The 24,282-nt window shown below is 33.3% G+C and overlaps 3 protein-coding genes across 3 annotated transcripts; all 3 read left to right on the forward strand.

Moving 5' to 3' along the window:
- The first annotated feature begins 4,625 nt into the window (after positions 1-4,625).
- Positions 4,626-6,293, forward strand: LOC128173413 (protein qua-1-like). The gene has a single exon (XM_052839086.1). It carries the CDS (start codon positions 4,632-4,634, stop codon positions 6,111-6,113), a length of 1,482 nt encoding a protein of 493 aa, XP_052695046.1. The 5' UTR covers positions 4,626-4,631; the 3' UTR covers positions 6,114-6,293.
- A 5,823-nt stretch (positions 6,294-12,116) lies between these two features.
- On the forward strand, positions 12,117-14,153 carry LOC128174911 (uncharacterized). The gene is made up of 2 exons (XM_052840336.1): positions 12,117-12,187; positions 12,684-14,153. The coding sequence occupies exons 1-2, from the start codon at positions 12,117-12,119 to the stop codon at positions 14,116-14,118; spliced, it is 1,506 nt and encodes a 501-aa protein (XP_052696296.1). The 3' UTR covers positions 14,119-14,153.
- A 2,890-nt stretch (positions 14,154-17,043) lies between these two features.
- On the forward strand, positions 17,044-22,947 carry LOC128172038 (39S ribosomal protein L21, mitochondrial-like). The gene is made up of 7 exons (XM_052837809.1): positions 17,044-17,167; positions 17,497-17,602; positions 17,911-17,969; positions 18,093-18,256; positions 18,427-18,479; positions 18,818-18,921; positions 22,543-22,947. Exons 1-7 carry the CDS (start codon positions 17,047-17,049, stop codon positions 22,605-22,607), a joined length of 672 nt encoding a protein of 223 aa, XP_052693769.1. The 5' UTR covers positions 17,044-17,046; the 3' UTR covers positions 22,608-22,947.
- The last annotated feature ends 1,335 nt before the right edge of the window (positions 22,948-24,282 follow it).

Below are 24,282 nucleotides of genomic sequence, written 5' to 3' on the forward strand. Positions count from 1 at the left end.
GAGAAGAAGATTTTAAAGTTTTACTTTATATATTCCTATGTAAAATTCGACCCCCATTGTGGCCCCACCCTACCCCAAAGGTTCATGATTTTCACAACTTTGAATTTTTCTACCTGAGAATGCTTCCACGTAAGATTTAGCTTTCCTGGCCAAATGGTTCTTAAGAAGATTTTTAAAGATTTACTCAATATACACGTATGTTCAAATTCGCCCCGCCCCCTCATTATGGCCCCACCCTATCCCCGGGGGTCATGATTTTCAGAACTTTGAATCTACACTACCTGAGGATGCTTCCACATAAGTTTCAGTTTTCCTGGCCTAAAAGTTTTTGAGAAGAAGATTTTTAAAGATTTACTCTATTTATAACTCTGTTAAAACTCAACCCCCAATCATGGCCCCACCCCAACCCAAGGGATCATGATTTTCACAACCTTGAATCTACACTATATTAGGATGATTCCATACAAGTTTCAGCATTCCTGGCCAAAAGGTTCTTGAGAAGAATATTTTTAATGATTTACTCAGTAAACTCGTATGTTAAAATTCGACCCCTTATTGTGGCCCCAACATACCCCTGAGGGTCATGATTTTTACAACTTTGAATCTACATTACCTGAGGATGCTTCCACATAAGTTTCAGTTTTCCTGACCTAACAGTTTCTGAGAAGAAGGCCAAATGGTTCTTGAGAGAAGATTTTTAAAGATTTACTCTATATATTCCTATGTATATTTTCGACCCCCCATTGTGACCACACCTACCCCGAGGGTCATGATTTTCACAACATTGAATCTACACTATCTGAGAATGCTTCCATACAAGTTTCAGCTTTCCTTGCCTTATGGTTCTGTAGAAGAAGATTTTTTAAAAAATCTCGGAAATTTTCAATAATTCCTAATTATCTCCCCTTGTAAAAGGGGTGGTCTTTAATTTTCACATCTTTGAATCCCCTTAGCCTGACTTAAGGATGCTTTGCGCTAAGTCTGGTTGAAATTGGCCAAGTGGTTCTTGAGAAGATATTGAAAATGTGAAAAGTTTACAGACGAACAGACAGATGGACAGACGAACAGACGAATGGACGGACGGACTTATGACAGACAAAATGTGATCAGAATAGCTCATTTGAGCTTTCAGCTCAGATGAGCTAAAAAGGCAGCAAAAGTGGATGTACAATTTTTGTGTAACACTTCGATAAAATAAAAATCAAATGAAGAAAACAAGGGAAACAAACAGCATCAAAATTATGTGAAATAAATACAGATATTTTTTTCAGAGATTCATAATTGCGATTTGACATGAGTTCAGAGAACTTTAAATTTTTTAAAGTTTTACCAAAGTGGTATTTTACAAAATTTCGTGTTTGTTTATTTTATCCTTATTTATTTACTTATTTACTCGTTTATTTATTAGTCTTTATGCTTGCTTACATGTATTTATTTATTTTAGTTATATGTTTGCTTACTTTATTTGTTTATCAAAGTTGATAACGTATAAAAAAAATTAAAAACAAAGTGACTTGGCAGTTTTAGTGGTAAATCAACTTCATCTCTTCATTTAAAGTGCATGATGTCAACTTTATAAAACATTGAAGTTTAAATCACGTCATTATATGACTCCAGGATCTTGTAAATGCCTCATCATTCCCCTGACCTTCATTATTCGTCTGACCTTGTATTTGGAATTGCACTCATTTTTAATGCTAACTGGTAAAATGTCACAGTGGCTGGACTAGAAATTTTGAGAAAAATTACATAATTTGATTGTTGATAAACGGTTAACAGATAATCCCATAAGTAATATACTTACAGCTTTAATCGCTTTTTTAAAAACCCTTCAAATCTCTGGATTTTGATCTACCTATTTTAATTGTATTTTAAATTTATCATAGATGACCGGCATTGATCGAATCTTTGGTTATTCACCTAATTATAAGATAAAAAAAAATGAATTTAGCCTTGACAGTTCTGTATTTAATTTGCAAAATTTGCATATAGATTATACAAATGAATTTTTAGTGACACACAAAGGACTCTTGTCTAGATATTATTTACTTACAAAATAATTGCATAACATTCTAGAAAACCCTTTCCCTGTAAAATAGATGTAGTTCAGAAATTTATAGGGGAGGGGTGATCGACTTTAACTACTGGTTTCTCTCAATAGGCTGATTAATTATTTGGTTTATATTATTTCAAGATTTATCATAATGATAAAATATAATATATTTTAACAACAGAACGTCGTTGCAAAATATATGTAGTAGGTTTTTCGAGATTTCTGTCAATCGTCTTGTGTTTTGTTTTACCATTTAAATGTTTCTGCTTTCTTATTATTTCATTCCTAAAGTAATTTGTTTCTAGAAATGGCAATATTTTCGTTGAAAGATTTGACAATTCACAAACATCAATTCACAAACATCTATTTTCTATTTTTAACTTATTAAATTGCATTTCTCAATAACAATTGATAAATGTATTACGTGTGAACAATTAAACAGCAAGCAGTATACTTATTTTCTTTACATTATGATAGAAGTTTATTTGTTAGACACATTGCCTCCATTCACTCATAGAAACAAAATGCCAAGGAGAAGCCGCTTATATCATTAATATTTAAACATATTAGCTGTTGTAAAGGTGAAATCATTTGTGTGACCTTGCAGTAATTTATTCGAATTTATTATGAAGGTAGTCACCTGAAAGACTTGAAAAAAATCCATTGTGAACCAAATTGACACACATTATTTTCGTATTATTTTCATACTTTATGCAACTAATCATGAAGCATAATTTGTTTTAACATAAGAAACATATATCACAATTTTTTTGTTGCATCAAAGAAGATTACTTTTGTTGGATATTTGTATCAATACGACAGAATAATTGGAAAATAACCAAATTGCGCCGAATTAAAATCAAAGGTACAATGTACTAATATTACAAAAATTATCTACACTGATACAACAATATTGCAGATCCTCAAAAACAATCATTGATTCTCTAGTATCGCAACACAAAAATAAACAATCGTTATAAAAGGCTATACTTATTTTGCTATAGTTATTGAATACCATTTCAATCCAATTTCTTCAACTCTCAAAATTAATATCATATCAATACAATTTAAGAACAATTAATATTGAACAAAGAACTGCAACAACAGAACTACATGTTGTATGTCTTACCCAAAATAAACCCCAGTCTCGCTTATTCGTAAGGATTAATTTTTAAATCACACTTCACCAATATGTTATTTTGCTATATCAATGGACCAGAATATCGGATTGTCGAAGAGAAAATCATACGGTTTTTTTCCTTTTTCAGCAATAAATAAATTTGTAGAAAATAATCTCATTATACGTTTCATTATTTAAACCTTGCCTCATATGATCATTGTTTAACGGTTGTTTAACGGTATAGTTATTGTTACGTCACAATCACCCAGAGAATACATCGAAAACCTATAACATTTAGAGAAATACATGTACATGTGTACTGTTTTAGCTTACTTAGGGCCAGAATGGATTCTTTTGATTTTGTTCATATCTGTAACTGTTGCAGAAAATTTCTTACGTTTCCCACCATTCTCTTGTTTTAAAATGTAGCATGGTTTAGCCATTTGTACAAAATGCTTTATAGACAGGTTATTGGGTTGCTTTAGATGTTAAGTTTTTAAACATTCACATTTTCTAACCAATATATATTCCATGTAGCTATATAATATAAGTATGGTCCTTAAAATTTTAAAACACTTTATAAAATTACATAAAGTTTGAAGTTTAGCAAATCAGTAGCTATAGGCTACGTGCAAGAGGCAAACATTATGAAGCATTATGACTGCAATGATGCAATTTAATCATTATAACACGGCATCTTTCATTTCAAAATAATAGAAATAAATGAGAAATCATATACAGCATTGAAACTAAAGGTAGAAAAAAAGAAGAGTTTCTTTGACCCATGTTAATGTGACATTCTCCCGCTGCGGCCTTCGTGCGGTGACTGCATTTGTTTACATTATCTTTTTGTGGTAAAACCCAGTATGAGGGCCCTGCTATATAAACCGTGGGGACAGACTTCAGCCTCAGCGACCGATCGTCGACAGATCACAAGGTAGGTCTCTTCTCCCTTCAGTAGCTTCTGTTTCTACACATCTTGATCTACTATATGTAATTGTGTTGTAATTTGGTGTTAAAAAACAAAATTATTTTATTCAACCATACATGTATGGGCATTGTAAGTTCTCTGCTTTTCTCTCTATATTGCGAGTTTTTTCGCTCTCCACGTGTTAAAACTATTGTAATGTGGTGCTTACACACAATTATAATTCAACAAGATGTATTTACAACTCAAATGGAATTGTCTTTATAAGGTTTTAACATTTTCAAAAAAGATGTTTCATTCAATTTGTTTCTTTTTTCCTATCAAACACAGATGTAACAGTCAATCCTTATTTTGTTCTATTGATTTTTCCGACTAAAGATAAGCATTTTTGAATTTGATTACTGTAAAAAAAAATTTAATATAAATGTGTAAGTTGAAACGTTTAGCATGCATTTTTATTGAATCTATACAGCCAACTGTATGCTATAATGTCTATAAAGTAAAGTTGTGTTGGTTACAGGTTGTTCATAATGGTCCGTCACCTAGTTGTTGGCCTCTTGCTTGTTTTCCTTGTGGCGGAAATTTCCGCCTCTGGGTACTATCCTAAGGGAAAGCCTGGATACGGAGTAGGCAAGCCGGGATATCATCCAAGAAAACCAGAGGACAATGGCGGTGGGAAAGAGGAAGGAAACGGTGAAAATGGAAAGAATGGAAAAGATGATGAGAATGGAAACAACGGGAAAGGAGGTGACGGAAAAGAGAATGGCGACAATGAAGTCAACAATGGCGGCGGCGACGAAGGCGTTGACAAATATGCCTATGGTGGCGGATATAAGGGAGGATATCGATATGGCCAAGTTGGAAAAGGCAGAGGATATGGCGTCAAAGGAAAGGGAAGAAAACGGTATGGCTTGGGGAATATCTACAAATTCAAAGAAAAGAGATCGACTAAGAGATACTACAAACGGAAATACCAAAAAGGGAGCGACAGTGGATCCGTCAGTCGAGAAGACGACAAAACAAGTCAAGAAAGTCGGGAAAAAGGGAAAAAATACAAGCACAGAGGGAAAAGATCAACAGGATACTATTACAGACGTAAATACCGAAAAGGAAGCGATAGTAAATCCGTCAGTCGAGAAGATGACAAAACAAGTCAGGAAAGTCGGGAAAAGGGGAAAAAATACATAGGGAAAAGATCAGCAGGATACTATTACAGACGTAAATACCAAAAAGGAAGCGATAGTAAGTCCATCAGTCGAGATGACGACAAAACAAGTCAAGAAAGTCGGGAAAAAGGGAAAAAATACAAGCACAGAGGGAAAAGATCAGCAGGATACTATTACAGACGTAAATACCGAAAAGGAAGCGATAGTGGGTCCATCAGTCGAGATGACGACAAAACAAGTCAAGAAAGTCGGGAAAAAGGGAAAAAATACAAGCAGAGAGGGAAAAGATCAGCAGGCTACTATTACAGACGTAAATACCGAAAAGGAAGCGATAGTAGGTCCGTCAGTCGAGAAGACGACAAAACAAGTCAAGAAAGCAAGGAAAGTGGCGGGAAAAGCGTAGGAAAAAGTTACAAAAGACGGTCATACAAAAAATCTGGCTATCCAGTAAGGAGCTATTCTAAAAAAGGATATAGACCGAAGAGATCAGTGGGGAATTATTATAGACGTAAATATCGATATGGCAAATATGGCGGGAAAGGCGGTTACAAACCGAGTGGAAAGACAGGGGGTGGAAGCGATGACAATGGATCTGTCAGCCGAGACAGTAGTAAGAAGAGCAGCGAGAGCAAAGAAAGTGGCGGGAAAAGCTCGAAGAGCCGTGAAAAGGACGACAAAAATGGCAAGGATAATGGAAAAAACGGTAATAATGGTAAGAAAAACGGCAAAAATGGAACAAGATACGTGAAGAAACCTTATACCGGGTACAAGAAATATCGATACGGAAAATCGTACAAAAAATCTTACAGACCATGGAACAAAAAGTACTACCCCAAACGCTATTAGACCAAAATCCATTTAATAGACTGAACTGTTGAAATAAGAAAATTTTTAAATAATTGTGAAAAACTCAATATCTATGTAACCTGATTAGAACTTGTGAAAATGTCGATGCTACTTTCGATGTGTATACTAAGTGTGCATATACTGTAAGACTAGTGTCGGTTTATAATTCAATAAACGCAATCAAACAATTCTCTCTGGGTTTTTTTTCTATTTTATCAGAGACAGTTCTTTATTTCAAATTCAAAATTATATATATATATATATATATATATATATATATATATATATATATATATATATATATATATATATGTATATATACTTGTAAATACCGGTATGTTTCCTTTTATGAAGCTATAGAGTAGCGAAAGTTTTGAGTGAACTTTTTCATGACGTCACAATGATTATCGACGCGCTTATCTCTTGTCGGTAGCACTATTATTGTAAACAAAAAAACATGATAATTTAAACAATTTTAAAGTATTGCCTTTTTTAAATGTAAATAAAGTAATAAACAGCAATATTATTAAGTTCACCGGGATATGAACTTGGTTGCTACGTGATCAAATTGATAACGTGACCAATCAAGTTCTCTATCCTGGTGAACTGCTATAGAGATATTGTTTCGTAATTTATATCGGTATTTAAAGAATAATATATTACAGTACACTGGATATTAAATTAACGAGGCCGAGTACAGAACGAGTACGCACGCTTTCGCGCAGCGTTTCATTTGTATTATGACGTCATCTTTTTGCTTGGTTAACGCCATGGCGTGATAGTTTCAACGGCAGATATTCAGCGAAATTTGTTGAAATTGGCTCGCTTAATGCGTAAAATTAATGTTATATTGTGGAATAAACATAACTGTCTCGAAGTATAAGCTATATTTGGGCTCGGGTCGAAAACATGAAGAGGGTTCAGCAGACCTAACCCTCTGTCACGTTTTCTTAACCCGCCTAAATATAGCTTAATTCATATATTTCAAGACAGTAACCATGTATTTTATATTAATGACCCTTAATATGTGATGTTATATATTTTTTTATTACTCAAATATGTCTGAATGCTTTAATAATACTATAAAGATCACCTTTTCCGCCTTTCTCAAATAAAAAATAGCCATTATCTGACAAATCTGGGAAATTGGGCATACAAAAATCAACTTTGATAAGACCCCTGGAACAAACCAGGAGGTAAAAGGTTTTTTTTATTTGACCATTTGATGCCTTTTAGCAATAACTTTAATATGGAGAACAGAAAAAGAAATCCCTAGGGCAGAAGTTTAAAAAACGTGCAAAATTGATACATTTCAAGCGAAATCCCATAGGGTCCTATGTTAAAGATTAACAAACTTTGAGATGACCCACTAAACAAACGGTGTGGTAAATGTTTTATTTTTTAATCTTAAAATAATAATTATATAAGTAGATCTAGAAATTCAGGTAAAAAATTTCATTAAAAAATCTAGGGCAGAACTAATTAGACCCGGCCTCGTTAAACCGTCTGTTGAGGCACGAGTGGGGGTTATAAATATAGTCCTTTTAACAAAACATCGTACTGACGATTTTCTCTTTCCTTAGTCGTTTTCAAAAAATTATTAGTCCCCTACCGGTTTTCATCGGAGGGAACTATAGCTTTCTTCTGCGTCCGTCAGTCCGTCTGTCTGTTTGTCGGTCCGTCTGTCCGTCCGTCCGTCTGGCTGTCCCACTTTAGTTTTCAACACCTTTTTTCTTTATGCGTTTGAGGAATAATATGAAATGTGCTGAACAGCTCCAAAATGTCAGACTACAGATCAAGTTTACACTTTTGTAGCGTCTGGTTGACATATTTTCGAGAAAATTTATTTTTTTATATTCCAATTTATTGATGTTTGGGTTCGATATTCTGCATAACAGTGCATTGTTTTCACAATTTCCACAAACCCGGTAGTGGACGTGTATAGCTTATGCAATACTCTCATTTGTTTTCATTTCAAAATAATTCTTTACATAATAGAGGTTTATTTGTAAAATAAAAAATTGCTTCCATTTACTCATACAAATGAAATGTCTAAGAGATGACACATATCATTAATTTAAAACATGTTAGCATTTGTAAAAGTGTGATCATTTATTTGACCTAGCCAGAATCAATTTATTTATAGATATTTTAAAGTCATTAACTGGAAAGACGTGATGAAAATCTAGGATCTTTTTTCAATTTTACTTTTTTTCAAATAATATTTATTGATCACAAAAAATAAAAACAAGATGCAAATGTACAGTCCAAATTTAAATAATCCATTGTAAAACAATTAAAATATTTATAATAGTTCTCATTATTCTCGTACATGTCCCTAACATTATGCAATAATTAAGAAGCAGAATGATTTTCAACGTTATGGAAACATATCACAATTTCTTCATCGTATTTTGAAAACATTAAATTATATTTGCTTCATATTTTTGTTTATATGACTTAATGATCGAATGAAATGATAAAATCGCGTCGAGATACAAAGATGTAAAAATTGTTTATCGTGATAAAGTTATGTAACAGATCCTTAAACACAGTCAATGGTCCTCTTAAGTACAAAGTATTACAACATCAAAATAAGCATCAATATTAAAGCCATGATACTTATTTTCCTTATACATGTATAATTGGGTATTATTTCAATCCATTGTCACCAACTCTCGAAAATAATATCAAATCAATACAATATCAGAAAAACAATAATACAAGGAACACACAGCAATATTACAACATGATATGTGTCTTACCCAAAACACACGTCACTTCTTATGCTTAAGGATTAATTTTCAATTCACACTCCACCAATGAGTGTTTTTTTTTTTCTAATTAATTGTAACAGATTTTGATGTTGTCGACGAGAAAATCATGTTTTTTTCCAAGTTCAACAATAAATAAATATAAAAAGAACAATACCATCAATTTATATCTAATTTCGTGTGATCACTACAATAAGGCCGAGGCATCTGACCAGGCTTGGGGCGAATTACATTGTTAAGTAATGCATTACATTATCATTACTTCATGAATTTGGGCATTAAATTACCATTACCATTACTTGATTTTCTTGAAGTAATGCATTACATTACCATTACATGAGGAAAGTAATGCATTACCATTATTTTGTTTTAAAAAAAGTAAAGCTAATAAAGAGTTTTTGAAAATGTTTCAAATATAAAACACTCATTAACATATCTACAGGTTCATGTTCAGTATCATGTTCAAATTCAATGACTTATACAAGATTCATTCTTTATTTGCTCAATATATAATCATCTTGTGGCATTATGAACAACATATCACATAAGTAAAACAATATTTATAGACATTTGGCATGATACAATGTCGGATATAGAGACTCAGAATTACATGCATAACAAAAAACAATTTATGGAATAATGTTGCGGTTATTAAAAGCTGAATAGATATATTTTCCCAGATTACACAAATCTTTATAATTTTGGACACTTAATTGTATTAATTTATAAACAGAGGGTTTTCCCAGTTATATTTCCTAATATAGTTTAATCATATTTTTTTATACTGAGGACACTTTAAGACAAAAGATTGCTGTTGCACTTTATGATCAAAGTTTCAAAGGGTTCATCTTTTAACTGCATCCTGTTAGTTTGAAAATTTCCCAGCTATACTAAATAAACGTTCTACAGGAGCAGTGGAAGCTGGGACTGAAAGATACTGATGGCAATCTTTATCTTAGGATATAGTGCAATAATAGAAAAATACATGAATCTTGTATTTTCTATCAGTCCAAAGTAATGTATTTAATATACAACACAGAGAGAGAGAGAGAGAGAGAGAGAGAGAGAGAGAGAGAGAGAGAGAGAGAGAGAGAGAGAAACAGAGAGAGAGAACAGAGAGAGAGAGAGAATAGATTTTTTTTCAAGTGGGTTATAATATTTGAAGTGATTTTGATTTTCATTATGGATGGACAATGCATTAATTTTGCTTTTAAAGGTGCATGTCTGTCCTCTATTCTATTGGGACATAGCGAAGGGAAGGGGATTGGGGTGTTTAGCACTTCTTATAACAATAGATTGTTTTGATACTTAGATTATCCTGGGGGCCCAGTGTGTTGTTGACACATTCTTTATTGAAGTGCAAACTAATTGTTTAAATGATTTAAAACTCTGAATAACAACACTCTTAAAAATGTTATGAAATTTTGTTACATCTAGTAATATATACAATTCAAAAATGAATTTTTAAAAATCTTTTTTAATAATACAACTAAACATTTTATCTCATGAATTATTTCTTTCTTCTTTAAAATGAATTTAATCAAGTTCAATTTCAGCTATTCATTTATTCATCACATTTTCTAAAGTGAACATGCATAAATAAGCATAGTAATGCAACGTAATGCCAGCATTACACTAGATTTTGGATAGCAATGCATTACATTACCATTACTTGTAATGCTAATGTTGTGGCAATACACATTACTAGTATTACTTTGAAAACATGTAATGCAATGCAATGCATTACCATTACATTTAGCATTACCCCAAGCCTGCACTTGACGTTATATATTTTTCTCTTAATAAAAATAAATACCTTATATCTAATAATTCAAAAGTTACCCATCGGCGCCACTTGGATTTTTTTCAAATTAAACTGTCACATCGGCTGGAAGTTTTGCTTGAAACTCATCGGTAGAATTATTTTGCGATCCTTTTCGTCTCCTGATAGGTCATTCAACATCTAAGCTTAAGCAATTCAACCAAAACGGTGCATTACAACTGCCATTAATTAAAATCACCCCTCAATTTTCATCATCTGCCTCGGACATGCGATAAATGTCTACAAGGGTGGAAGGAAGTTGGTTTTTTTAATATAAAAGAGATTTCCCTGCACCGTGTGTTTGTTACGATATTTCAAAATATAAACATTTATTAATACAGTTGAATAAGCTTTGTGTAATAAGAGTTATTGTTTATTGTATCCCATTTCTTAATCTTAACTCATACGTTGATCGAATTCTAAATTGACGCTTTTTGAATAATTGAATCAATGCTATATTTGGAATTGAATACCCAAATTATATCGCAATAATATCAACTTCCGTCCACCCTTTTGCCATTTGTCGCTAATCTAAGGCAGTAGATGTATACTGAGGGGTGATTTTTATTAATGACCGTCGTAATGCTCTGTTTTTATTGAATTGGTTTCAAGCTTAGATGTTGACTGACCGATCAGAAGACGATGATCGCAAAATAATTTTAGTGATGATTTTTAAGCAAAACTTTCACCAGATGTGGCAGTTTGAAATAAATCTAAGATGGTGGTGATGGGTACTACTTTGTGTATTATTAGATACATGTATAAAGGTTAAGGTATTTATTTTTATTATGGGTAAAAATATATAATGCCAGGTTATTTGTTGTATAGTTATCGTTACTTGACACTAATCCAGAGAACTAAAATAACATATAGAAAACATATCGTACTTAGAGAAATACTTATGTACTGTTCTAAACTACGTAATTAAACATATAAGGACAAAATGAATTCTTTTAAAAAAAAATTGTTGATTTAATCCGTTGTAAACACACCATTTGTATAAAATGCAGTTTGAGACATGTTGTGTTGCTGTAAATGTATTTTTTTCAAATTTCATATATTCTTTCCAAAAAGATTCCGTGCAGCTATAGCTATAGCATTGTTTTAAGACATTTTATACAAATGCATAGATAAAGTTTGAATTTTATGCAAATCAGTAGCTATAGGCTACGTGCAAGAGGCAAACATTATGAAGCATTATGACTGCAATGATGCAATCTAATCATTATGACACGGCATTTTCATTTCAAAATAATAGAAATAAATGAGAAATCATATACAGCATTGAAACTAAAGGTAGAAAAAAAGAAGAGTTTCTTTGACCCATGTTAATGTGACATTCTCCTGTTGCGGCCTTCGTGCGGTGACTGCATTTGTTTACATTATCTTTTTGCGGTAAATCCCAGTATGAGGGCCCTGCTATATAAACCGTGGGGGCAGACTTCAGCCTCAGCGACCGATCGTCGACAGATCACAAGGTATGTCTCTTCTCCCTTCAGTAGCTTCTCTTTCTCCACATGTTGATCTACTATGTCTAATACTGTTGTAATTTGGTGTTAAAAATAAAATAATTCAAACATGTATGGACATTGTAAGTTCTCTGCTTTTCTCTCTATATTGCGAGTTTTACCGCTCTCAATGTGTTAAACTTTTGTAGTTTAGTGTTAACACAGGAATATTATTCAACTAAATGTATTTACTAAACGAGTGGACTTGAATTGTCTGTCTTAGGTTTCAAAATTTTATAAAATAGATGTACATGTATCATTCCATTTTTTATTTTATTTTTCTTTCGAACAAGGATGTAACAGTCAGTCTTTATTTTGTTCTTATATATTTTTCCGACTAAAGATAAACATTCCTGAAGTTGATTATATTTTATCAGATGTATAAGTTTAAAAGTTTAGCATGCATTTTTCTTTGAATCCAACTTAATGCTATAGTGTCTATAAAGTAACGTTTTGTTGGTTACAGGTTGTTCATAATGGTCCGTCACCTAGTTGTTGGCCTCTTGCTTGTTTTCCTTGTGGCGGAAATTTCTGCCTCCGGGTACTATCCTAAGGGAAAGCCTGGATACGGAGTAGGCAAGCCGGGATACTATCCCAAAAAACCAGAGGACAATGGCGGAGGGAAAGAGGAAGGAAACGGTGAAAATGGAAAGAATGGAAAAGATGATGAGAATGGAAACAACGGGAAAGGAGATGACGGAAAAGAGAATGGCGACAATGGCGGTGACAATGAAGTCAACAATGGCGGCGACGAAGGCGTTGACAAATATGCCTATGGTGGCGGATATGGCGGTGGATATCGATATGGCCGAGTTGGAAAAGGCAGAGGATATGGCGTCAGTGGAAAAGGAAGAAAACGGTATGGCTGGAAAAACATCTACAAATTCAAAGGAAAAGGAAAGAGATCGACAAAGAGATACTACAGACCCAAATACCGAAAAGGAAGCAATAGTGGGTCCATCAGTCGAGATGACGACAAATCAAGTCAAGAAAGTCGGGAAAAAGGGAAGAAATACAGAGGGAAAAGATCAGCAGGCTACTATTACAGACGTAAATACCGAAAAGGAAGCGATAGTGGGTCCGTCAGTCGAGAAGATGACAAATCAAGTCAAGAAAGTCGGGAAAAAGGGAAAAAATACAGAGGGAAAAGATCAGCAGGCTACTATTACAGACGTAAATACCGAAAAGGAAGCGATAGTGGGTCCGTCAGTCGAGATGACGACAAATCAAGTCAAGAAAGTCGGGAAAAAGGGAAGAAATACAGAGGGAAAAGATCAGCAGGCTACTATTACAGACGTAAATACCGAAAAGGAAGCGATAGTGGGTCCGTCAGTCGAGAAGATGACAAATCAAGTCAAGAAAGTCGGGAAAAAGGGAAAAAATACAGAGGGAAAAGATCAGCAGGCTACTATTACAGACGTAAATACCGAAAAGGAAGCGATAGTGGGTCCGTCAGTCGAGATGACGACAAAACAAGTCAAGAAAGTCGGGAAAAGGGGAAGAAATACAGAGGGAAAAGATCAGCAGGCTACTATTACAGACGTAAATACCGAAAAGGAAGCGATAGTGGGTCCGTCAGTCGAGATGACGACAAAACAAGTCAAGAAAGTCGGGAAAAAGGGAAGAAATACAGAGGGAAAAGATCAGCAGGCTTCTATTACAGACGTAAATACCGAAAAGGAAGCGACAGTGGTAAGAAGAGCAGCGAGAGCAAGGAAAGCGGCGGGAAAAGCGCGGAGAGCCGTGAAAAGAACGACAAAAATGGCAAGGATAATGGAAAAAACGGTAATAATGGAAAGAAAAACGACAAAAAGGGAACAAGATACGGGAAGAAACCTTATACCGGGTACAAGAAATCTTACAGACCATGGAACAAAAAGTACTACCCCAAACGCTACTAGACCAAAATCCATTTAATAGACTGAACTGTTGAAATAAAGAATTTTTTTTAAATAATTGTGAAATTTTTTATATCTATGTAACCTGATTAGAACTTGTGAAAATGTCGATGCTACTTTCGATGTGTATACTAAGTGTGCATATACTGTTAGACTAGTGTCGGTTTATAATTCAATAAATGCAATCAAACAATTTTCTGTGTTTTTCACTTTTTCAAATATAGACAGTCCTTTGCTTAAAATTGAGTGGTGTACATGAAGCAATTAACTTCCCAATTAACACAAAGGAATACTAGTACTCTTACAAAACCAGTAGTTATCTAGTCTTATTGAAACCAGCCTGGATGCTCAACAAGTTATCTGTACGATCTACCTGAATAGAGTTCTAACCATAAACTATATTATTAAGTTTAAAAACTTCATATATTTTTGTTTTGAAATAAGAATATTTTTTCTGTATATCTTAATACAATGTTTTTCAACTCAAGGAGATATACAGCCCTTTTACAAACACGGTGCTATTGATTTTGTCTTTCCTCGGTCGTTGTCAAAAAACTTACTGTCACCTTGAAATATAAGGCACGTCACGGTGCAATTACTAGTATATGCATTTTATTCTACGATGTGATTTCAATGTCAGTATTTAATGCCAAAAAATGGTCTTATTGGTGCACATGTAGTGGTGAAAATGGAATTCATCATGACATTTGAAATACAAAAATCTTATACAAATCTGAGTTATATAAAAGAGTTCTCAAGAACGAAAGAAGTTACATCTATTTGAAGTTGTAAAACCTATACAATACCGATCAGACTCAACCTAACACCAGAGTAAACCCCAACTAAACCCTGGGTTTACTTTTGGGGTTTACTTGGGGATTACTCTGGGTTTACTTTTTGAAAATTTGGGTCCACTCGGGGTTTACTTTGGGTTTACTTGGAAATTGCTTTTGTGGTCAACTGTATGCACTGAAGTGTGAAGCAGACCTGTATTTTATCTTACCATCCTACTATCTGTAATTCCTGTCCCTTGTGTATTCTGAATACACAGTTAGCGTCTGCTTTCAGGGGTGTACTTCTAATCGGGGTTTACTCTCTGTGCCCACTCTGGGTTTACTTTGGGTTTACCCTCTGGGTCCACTCTAGTAAACCCGAAGTAACCCCAGAGTAGACCCAGAAAACATAGGGTTTAGTTGGGGTTTACTTTCTGTTAGGTTGGGTCTGATCGGTACTGTATATATTACAGGAGGATGTATCAAAAGTCAAATGTCCATATATGTCCTCCATCTATGCAATTCCTATGACTTATAATACGTGTCTCTGTCCTCTTTATATGAATATTAAGACAAAAATAATGACAATATTAAAAATAAAACATTAAAATGTTTATTTCTAAGAAGAAGCACTCATTAGCGCTTCAATTGATTTTGTGTATACAGCACTACTGGGCATGTCTGACATATTCATGCATTTTAAAGTGGTATATTGTTAAACATTTACTTTTTATAAACCTATATATACCGCAACATCCTTTTTTGTGGGGTCTTTTTTAATATTATCCCTGGACCAAACAACTAGGCCCTACACAGTTAAAATCTTAGGTTCTAGTTCTTATGTATAGTGATTCAAAAGAAGTTTTACAGTCGTCGTCTGAACAGTATGAGTTATGGATGGGTTTTTTTTTTTACTTTATTATCTTGAAATTTTTTTCAGTTTCTTTTCTATGATACAATATATGTACTTTATAAGCGTTTATTTACAACAAAGGACATATTAGCAACTATTGAAAGTCTCGCGTGACGCAAATTCAAAGGTCGTTTTATGCATCAATTTTCTTTTATTCTGTAGAAAACATTAGCACATGCATATGTCCTTTTAAAAATAAGGAATTTGTTATATTACTTAACTCCCGTATATGATCATAATTACGATGATTAAGGTGGAATAACACATCATCACAAAATGGCTGACTTCTGATCGAAACGACATTTCGTTTTAGTGAAAGGATTTTATCCATGTCAGCAAAATTACTCTATAGTCGAGTGGATAAAATGTCGGGCTTGTGATCCTTACATTCCTAGTTATAATCCCGCATGGGCTGTTGTTTTTTACCTACTGAATTCAATTTATAGATATTCATTTTTTATCCCAAACTGCAAACTTTTGCTTATTTGACATATGTTTAGTTTCTTTATCATTATATTTTTCATAATAAAAAAATTTACTGTTAATTTGAGTGATTTTTTTCCAGGTGTGTTGTCCACCTTAAATTAATTCTCACATACGCATGTATGCTGTGTCCACAATGACGTTAAAATCGGGTTTTTATTTTCCTTATATCGCTGAACATAATAATTCAAAATTTTGTTATTTTTTTTCTTTTGCTCATTAGTAAATACACATGCAAGTTCCATGCTTAATTTACTGTTATCTTGATTCAATCGTATATGCATACGTTAGGTAAGTGACAAAAAATTATCAAAAATTTTTTTAATTGTTATTAAAGCTAAAAAAGGAGGAGGACCCATGTCTACAACGCATATGGAGCATACAAAAATTTAAAATATTAAAAACAAAATTGATATATTACTGAGGAAAATAATTAAAACTCAGTTAACAACAAGGAACAAAATGAGAAATAACACAGGCAAGCAATTTATTGTTTACTGATTGTAATGACGTAAAGGAATGATAAAACGATGATAAACAAAGGAAGTAGATATAATTTGACTCGACCTCGTTAAGTGCAATGTACATTTGTATATTTCTTGACTTCTTCCATCTCAGCCCATTGACAAAAAAACCCACAATTTCTTATCGCTAAGGATTTTGCATAATTTATGAATGTCTTGTTCCGGTAAAAATGGACCCGTCCTCGGTCAGACAAATAAATTTTAAAGAGACGACCACCAGTAAACATTGGTAAAACATATGAGAACCAGTTTACAAACCACATTGAAAAACATCGACATGAATGTCAATTTATGGAGAAGATGCGAGACTTTATTTAAACATGTTGCCCATTGTTGTTCATCTATAAGCAAATCGCCAGGTAGTACAATAAGCTTGCAAGTCCTATGTTAGATTTTAAAAGAATTAAAAGAATTTTTTTAAAAAAATGGGGAGGGGGTGCAGTGTTTCCCTCCGAATTTTCTCCAAGTGATGACTTTGTATTGTTGGAATGTATATTTCAGACATTTGGCCCGGGAAAATATTCAAGACAGCATTACATTGATATTACTTATATCTTAATTTCAGCATTTGTTAGATTTTAAATATCAATATGTTCAACTAGAGACATACATTGTACAGCTGTTGTATATAATATATACATATATATGTCTCTGGTTCAACTTTAAACCCATGAAAATGTTGTTGTAGATAGCATTAGATCCGTAGGTTGTGGGAGATATGCATTTTCCAGACCCCCAGTGTCGTACAGCATACAGAGATACTTCCATCTACAGTCTGTCTGTCAGGCCAACAAGTAAGTCTGACAATTAATACATACATTACAAAATCGTTTCTCTACAGAATTTGCTATTTATCTTGTAGGGAAATTAATTCTTACTGAACATTTGTTTTCCTGTAAAATATATATTTTTTGTTCTTCTCAAACCCTTGCTCAAATATTTCATTTCCTGAAAAGTATCAGAAATGAGTGTAATGTGTGCAGTCACAGTGTTCAATGGTCACTCCTGTTTTCTCGTGGTTAAGTTGATATCCAAGTAATACATGATCAAACAAATATATATTTACTTACCATTTCACCAAATTAAACATCCTATATTTTAGATCGCAGAGTGTGACCGATGTCTCTGTGTCCCAATCAACAGATGTCAGCAAGTCAAGGGGTATATATAATAAACATTTTTCATTCAATGTAATACAATTATTTTTAATAAAATTTATAAATAAAATCAAATAAATATAGGTGTCTTTCATATAAGTCATTTGATGGTGTTTTACCTGTTCAGACATAGTGGAGGCGGTGAACGCCCAGATAAACTCGGAGGACCTGGGCAGGCTGTTTGCTGTGGTTCACGTGGCCGGATTTCAGCGCAAGGTCACGGTCAATGACATCATCGTTGTGGAAACATCCTCTTACCCCTCAGTGGGCACCAGGATCAGGCTGGAGAAGGTAAGGGGCGGAGTCTTAGTGTTGGATAGATACAATTTATTTAGGAGGTGTAGTCTTACTGAAAAGTTAAGATGCATTCTATTTTCAGTACATAATTTTTAATTTTATATGACAATAATATGTGTTCCTATTTTATTTATTGACATTTGTTTTCATCATTCTGGTTGTAGGTGCTCCTTGTGGGCAGCAAAGATTTTACCCTGGTAGGGAGACCATTGCTAAGGTGAGTGCTGATGTTGTGGTTACATGAATACACACACTATTAATGGGCCACCTAATTAAAAATCTCTCGCTTGACTTGATGGTTCAACTTTTGAATGGTAGGTAGAGAAATACGTGTACTGGTACTGTTTTTAGGCTAAAGTTATATGAAACTCAAATAGAAAACAGATATCTAAACAACTGGATTTTAAGAGAAAAAATTCTGCTCAGATTGTTATTAAACAAAACTTTGGTCAAGTAATTTTCATCCTTTGGTTGGGCAAACAAGCATTTTATCAGATGGCCTGATAGAAGGATTTTGAAACCGACTCTACCCTATTGAGATATGCTTTGTTTCAGTCGCTCAGTGGTGAACATTGAGGCCACAGTGATAGAGAAGACCCTGTCCCCCATGGTGCTGTCTTTCCTGATGGTGCGGAGAAGGCGTGTCAGAAAGCTTAGAAGTAAGAGACCCGTTTAATACTTAAAGGGGCATTGTCACGATTTTGGTGAAAAATTATTTTTCCCATTTTAATGTTAACAATGCTTCAGTAATGCATTTTTAATAGGCAACCAAAATTTTAGTGTCATTTGTTGAGTTATAAGCGAATTACAGAGCTTACAATTCTTTGCTACATGTATTTAAACAAAGCTTTTGTTTACATTTTGAATGTCAAAGTCAAAATTCTAGTTTTAGACCTAAAACGAATGTTTTAAACATTGAAATTTATTTTTGCTTAAAATGAAAAAGAAGATAGACAAATCAGCTTGAACAATTTTTTTACTGGTATATTGAACCTTTGTAATCAAAAACAGGACACAAGCCTTGTTTACATGACAAAGAATTGTGAGCCCTGTATCTTGTTTATAACTCTTTGACTGACTCTCAAATTTCATTTGATCATAAAACATGCATTCCTATAAAAGCATTGTGAGTAATAAAACAGAAAAATAGAATTTTACCAAAATCGTGACCATGCCCCTTTAATTGTTGTTCAAAACAATTTTTTGCTAAAGGCATAAACACCTTGTAAGCTGAATGCATAAATCTAAACAATTTATAAATACATTAAATGAGGTAAGCAGTGTTTCTCAGCTATAAGCAAATCACAATTGCATTGGTTGAATTGTTATGCTGTATTCAATGTATTGTTATGCTGTATTCAATGTATTGTTATGCTGTATTCAATGTATTTTTATGTTGTATTCAGTGTATTGTTATGTTGTATTCAGTGTATTGTTATTCTGTATTCAGTGTATTGTTATTCTGTATTCAGTGTATTGTTATGCTATATTCAGTGAATTGTTATGCTGTATTCAATGTAGTGTTATGCTGTAATCAATGTATTGTTATGCTGTATTCAATGTATTGTTACGCTGTTTTCAATGTATTGTTATGCTGTAATCAGTGTATTGTTATGCTGTATTCAATGTATTGTTATGCTGTAATCAGTGTATTGTTATGCTGTAATCAATGTATTGTTATGCTGTAATCAGTGTATTGTTATGCTGTAAGGCCTAACAAAAAAATATGTTTGTTTACGGTTTCCCGACCGACCCTATATTTAATCGCCGACCCTAATTGTTTTTATCCATCGTTAGAAATCCGGAAGTCACACGTGGGTACGTTTAACTTTTATATTCATCTTAATCGGTCAAGCGTTTGAAATCGAAATCGAAAGTGAAAAAAAAACATGGTGACAATATCTACGTCCACATGTTCTCTGCAGTTTGAAGAATGCGCACACATAAAGCAAATGCAGTTAATATCGGCATTGCCGAATAACATGACATTTATCCAGGTGTTCGATCGATAACATGGGGGAAATGAAAAGGTTCCCGATTTTGAAGAACGAGGCAAACAACATGGAGGCAGGATAGTTTTGACCACAGGAGTCGGCGATTTTATCAATTTCTTGAAAATAAATGAGAAACTGGCATAATCCTACCAGTGAGCTTCGTGAGCGTAGCAAGCGAAGCGACAGGATGGCAACGAGTTTTCTAGATTTTCTTTATTTCGATATCCAACCGATATTATACACCAGACATCCGTGGTGTTATCTTATCAATTTCTTAAATTTATTTCCCTAAAATTATCCTCAAAAATCATTTTAAATCCATTTTTGCACATCTCTATCATGGCCATGTTTGATGCTTGTGATGTGCAATATCATGGTTTTTTTTTAAATAATGGGTGTCTGTTTTGTATAAAAACTTAGCATATCGAGCCATTTTCAAGGAACATTCTGCATAAAAATATATAGTCTGTTGCTCTATTGATACTATTGCTAGGTCAGGCGCAAATCGAAAATTAATCCCCAGGGGAGATCTCTACTAAGCATGTTAATTGTTGCAACAGCAGACATAAACTATTTTTTGTATTGTCTTATTTATTTCTAGAACACATTTTATCCACCAATTAATGAAGATAAAGTTTAAAATCAATAAACCTCTAGATTTTATATTTGATTACAAGTACCTAGATTCTCTAAAATAGACTATAAATACGAGGCACGATTTTTACTACGAAACTGAAAGGGTCAAATAAAACCATGTGGTCTAAAATTTAAATGACAATAACATTCACAGGGGTGCATGTGGCAAACAAAAGTAAGCATGACACAATGGCAAAACAGTTTTGTATTATCAGTTTGCGAGGGTTGTTCGGAAATTATTGAGACATTTACTCTTATTCTTTTAGGAAAAGAGATAAACCTTTGAAATTTCACCAAAATGTAAACCAGAATAAAGTTTATCAATGTAAAAAGTTTCTTTTCCATGGCATGAATACATCATTTTTGGTAAGTGGATCAACGTGCCTGCGTCCGGTGACCCAACACAACCGCAAACTTTTCGCAACGTTATTTTAACGCTTCTCATTGCTCCTGTGTTTAAACACCTTACAAACAACCGGAAATAAGAATTATTTTTTATTTCTCATCTTTTGTTTTGATTTCAAGATGTCATCATTTACATTTTCTCTCATTCTTGATTTTTATTTTGAGTTCTGTTTACCCTAGAATCAAATTACTGTGAATGTATCCTGCAGTCATTTTGTTTTTATTTTAGAACTGTTGACAACAGTTAGTGTGTAAACAGTACTGGATATTTAGTCTATTTGTCTAAATTCTAGTCAAACAATCAGTGAAAAAAATATGATGAACTGAAGCTCTGTATCCCTGGTTATCGTATAGTTTTGGTTTAAGGAATTGCGTGGCCTTAAAGGTCTTCTTCTGAGATTTCCACAAGTTTGATGTATATTCGATGTGCCGTCTTGAGGTCAAAATTCAATGTAATGTCGCTGTCATATTTTCTATTGCTTGGTAAATATGTTTGTACCATATCCATATTTCACCTCGAAAATTAGTTAAACGTAATCAAAAGTTAGTCGCAAAATATAGCAAAACATATTTAACATGAACATATTTAATTTGATTTCTTTTATCATTAACTGTAATTCTACGGACACTTTGAAATGGGATGTTCAAGTTTTTTAGTCTCCGAGATTATGCCTGCGCCAGGTACTCCGTTTTTCTACCGTCGTAAACAAAATATTTAATTAACTTTCAATATTACTTATTGTTACTGTTTAATTATTTGTTTGGGATTCCTCAATGTTTATGCCAATTTTCGTAAAAATTTGTCACTTAGAAAGGGATATATTCGAGTTGTCTCAAAAATTTCAGGTATGTGACGTTTCTGAAGTTGTGTAAAAAAAAAAAAAAATAATAAAATAAAAAAATAATCCTACCTACCGACCCTATTTTTTTTCAGCATGTAACAGTAAACAGACATATTTTTTTGTTTGGCCTAATCAATGTATTGTTATGCTGTAATCAATGTATTGTTATGCTGTATCCAATGTATTGCTATGCTATATTCAATGTACTATCATGCTGTAATCAATGTATTGTTGTGCTGTATTCAGTGTATTATCATAGAATTGTACTGAGTGAGTGAGTGACTATCAGTGACAGTCACATTCATGCTTTGATGTCACTGTGTGCCTCGTGGTTGAGTTAATGTTCTTTGTAAAATTCCATCAGCACCCAATTTATACTCATACAATTGTTTTTGTTTTTTAGTGCAAAAAACCCAGCAGGTGGTGTTGCTGATTAACTCTATAGAAGTGAACTCGCTGGAGGACTAACCCTGTGTTCTGTGGCCATCCGACGACAAGATGGGGTACTTGTACACAAAACACTGGATTACAAAGCTCTCCATCAACATCAGGACTCTGTTTAACAAAAGTGTAAAATTTTACCAATTTGTCGGATAATCGTCAGACAATAGTCGTTGAATTGCCAAGCTATCACTGACCAAGACTCTGTGCTGAGGACTAGTACTAAGTGAATAAGTGTGTACTCATTGCAATTGAAGAAAGGTTGTGTTCACTCACTGCCAAGGACATGATTTGTTGACATGAAGACTTTAAAAACATGTACCCAAGTTTGAATAGTTGAAATTCATTAAAATTTTCACCCTTAAAACTGTTTTGTGTATGGTAATTGCATTTTTGGGTCCAAGACTCCAAGTACTAGCATGGGTATTTTTGATGACATAAATTGTGTAAAGACACATTCCTTGGACACTCTGGATTGTCAATATATTTTAATGTAAACATATAACCTTCTTTGGGGAAAATAAAAGGCTGGTTCATGCAGTTATGAAGGTAGCAAACATTTTTCTTTAAATACATTACTGGATGGCGAGGATTTTATAAAATTTTCTGGAAAGATACAGTTTACATGATCTTAAATCTCTCCTAAGCTAAATTATACAGATAAAGTAAGTACATGTATCATCATTTGAATCTCAAGGCCAGTCACACATACATGTTTCACATGCTTACTGACGGTGAGAGTTGATGAAATTTTCTCATCTCATGAATTTATTCTCAATTCGCCAAAGAGAAAGTGAAACTCATTACTTTTTTGACGTACTGTATGAAAATGATGTTCATGTTATGAAAACATACAATTGTTGATGAATACATTAGATTTCATAATTGATGAAAGTGTGAAGAAGCAAATGGGAATAGGGCATGAATTACTCTTACATTTGTAAAAACAGGAAAAATTCAATGAGTTGGCTCACAATCAGTATATCATTGTAGTTGATCAGTCTGTTACACAGAAGGAAGATCCAATTCTTGCAAGTGTGAAAGAGAGCAGTAAATGTAGAATTTTCTTTTGAAAAATTTAAAGAGGTATAGCGCACTTAATAAACGATTTGGCCTCAAATATAGCCTTTTGCAAAAATCAGACATTTTCAATATTATACAATATTTAGTTTAAATATATTCAAAGAAACGCAAATTACACTATCACTATGCTCTAAGAGTCTTAATTATCTTACATGACATCATTAAAATATTCAGGTTTTGTTAGGGATATATGGGAAAGTAGTTAGTATACAATTAAAAAATTGGATATTTGACTATTTGAACCACTGTAAACCAAAGACATCCGATTAAAATTATGTTCTACAGGTATTGTAGTACACATGTACATTTTAACGTGTTTTGGTTTAACGTGGTCTTCGTGCTGAAAATTAAACAAATATTTCAATAAGTGTCTTTTCTAATACAATCATGTATATAGCGATAAATATTGAAAATGCATCTGCTGAAATGTTAGATATGTGGCCTAGTGGTAACGCGGAGGTCTTTTTGATTTTGTTGGTCACTGGATCGAATCCACTATCAGTAGAAATTTTTTTTCACTTAGATTGAAACATGAACAGAATCTATTTTTCTGTTATTTTTTAAAAATTATCTTGTTTAATTCAGTCTGGGTATGAGCATACCCAGCATATGTAGATCT

This window comes from Crassostrea angulata, chromosome 2 (assembly GCF_025612915.1).
Source record: "Crassostrea angulata isolate pt1a10 chromosome 2, ASM2561291v2, whole genome shotgun sequence".
Classification (NCBI taxonomy): Eukaryota; Metazoa; Mollusca; class Bivalvia; order Ostreida; family Ostreidae; genus Magallana; species Magallana angulata.

Coding starts and splice junctions, on each gene's coding strand:
- LOC128172038 (XM_052837809.1), top strand. CDS start 17,047: ATGAGAACCAGTTTACAAACCACATTGAAAAACATCGACATGAATGTC. Junction 17,168..17,496: donor ATCTATAAGCAAATCGCCAG/GTAGTACAATAA, acceptor ATGTTGTTGTAG/ATAGCATTAGATCCGTAGGT. Junction 18,480..18,817: donor GTAGGGAGACCATTGCTAAG/GTGAGTGCTGAT, acceptor GCTTTGTTTCAG/TCGCTCAGTGGTGAACATTG.
- LOC128174911 (XM_052840336.1), top strand. CDS start 12,117: ATGAGGGCCCTGCTATATAAACCGTGGGGGCAGACTTCAGCCTCAGCG. Junction 12,188..12,683: donor GATCGTCGACAGATCACAAG/GTATGTCTCTTC, acceptor TGTTGGTTACAG/GTTGTTCATAATGGTCCGTC.
- LOC128173413 (XM_052839086.1), top strand. CDS start 4,632: ATGGTCCGTCACCTAGTTGTTGGCCTCTTGCTTGTTTTCCTTGTGGCG.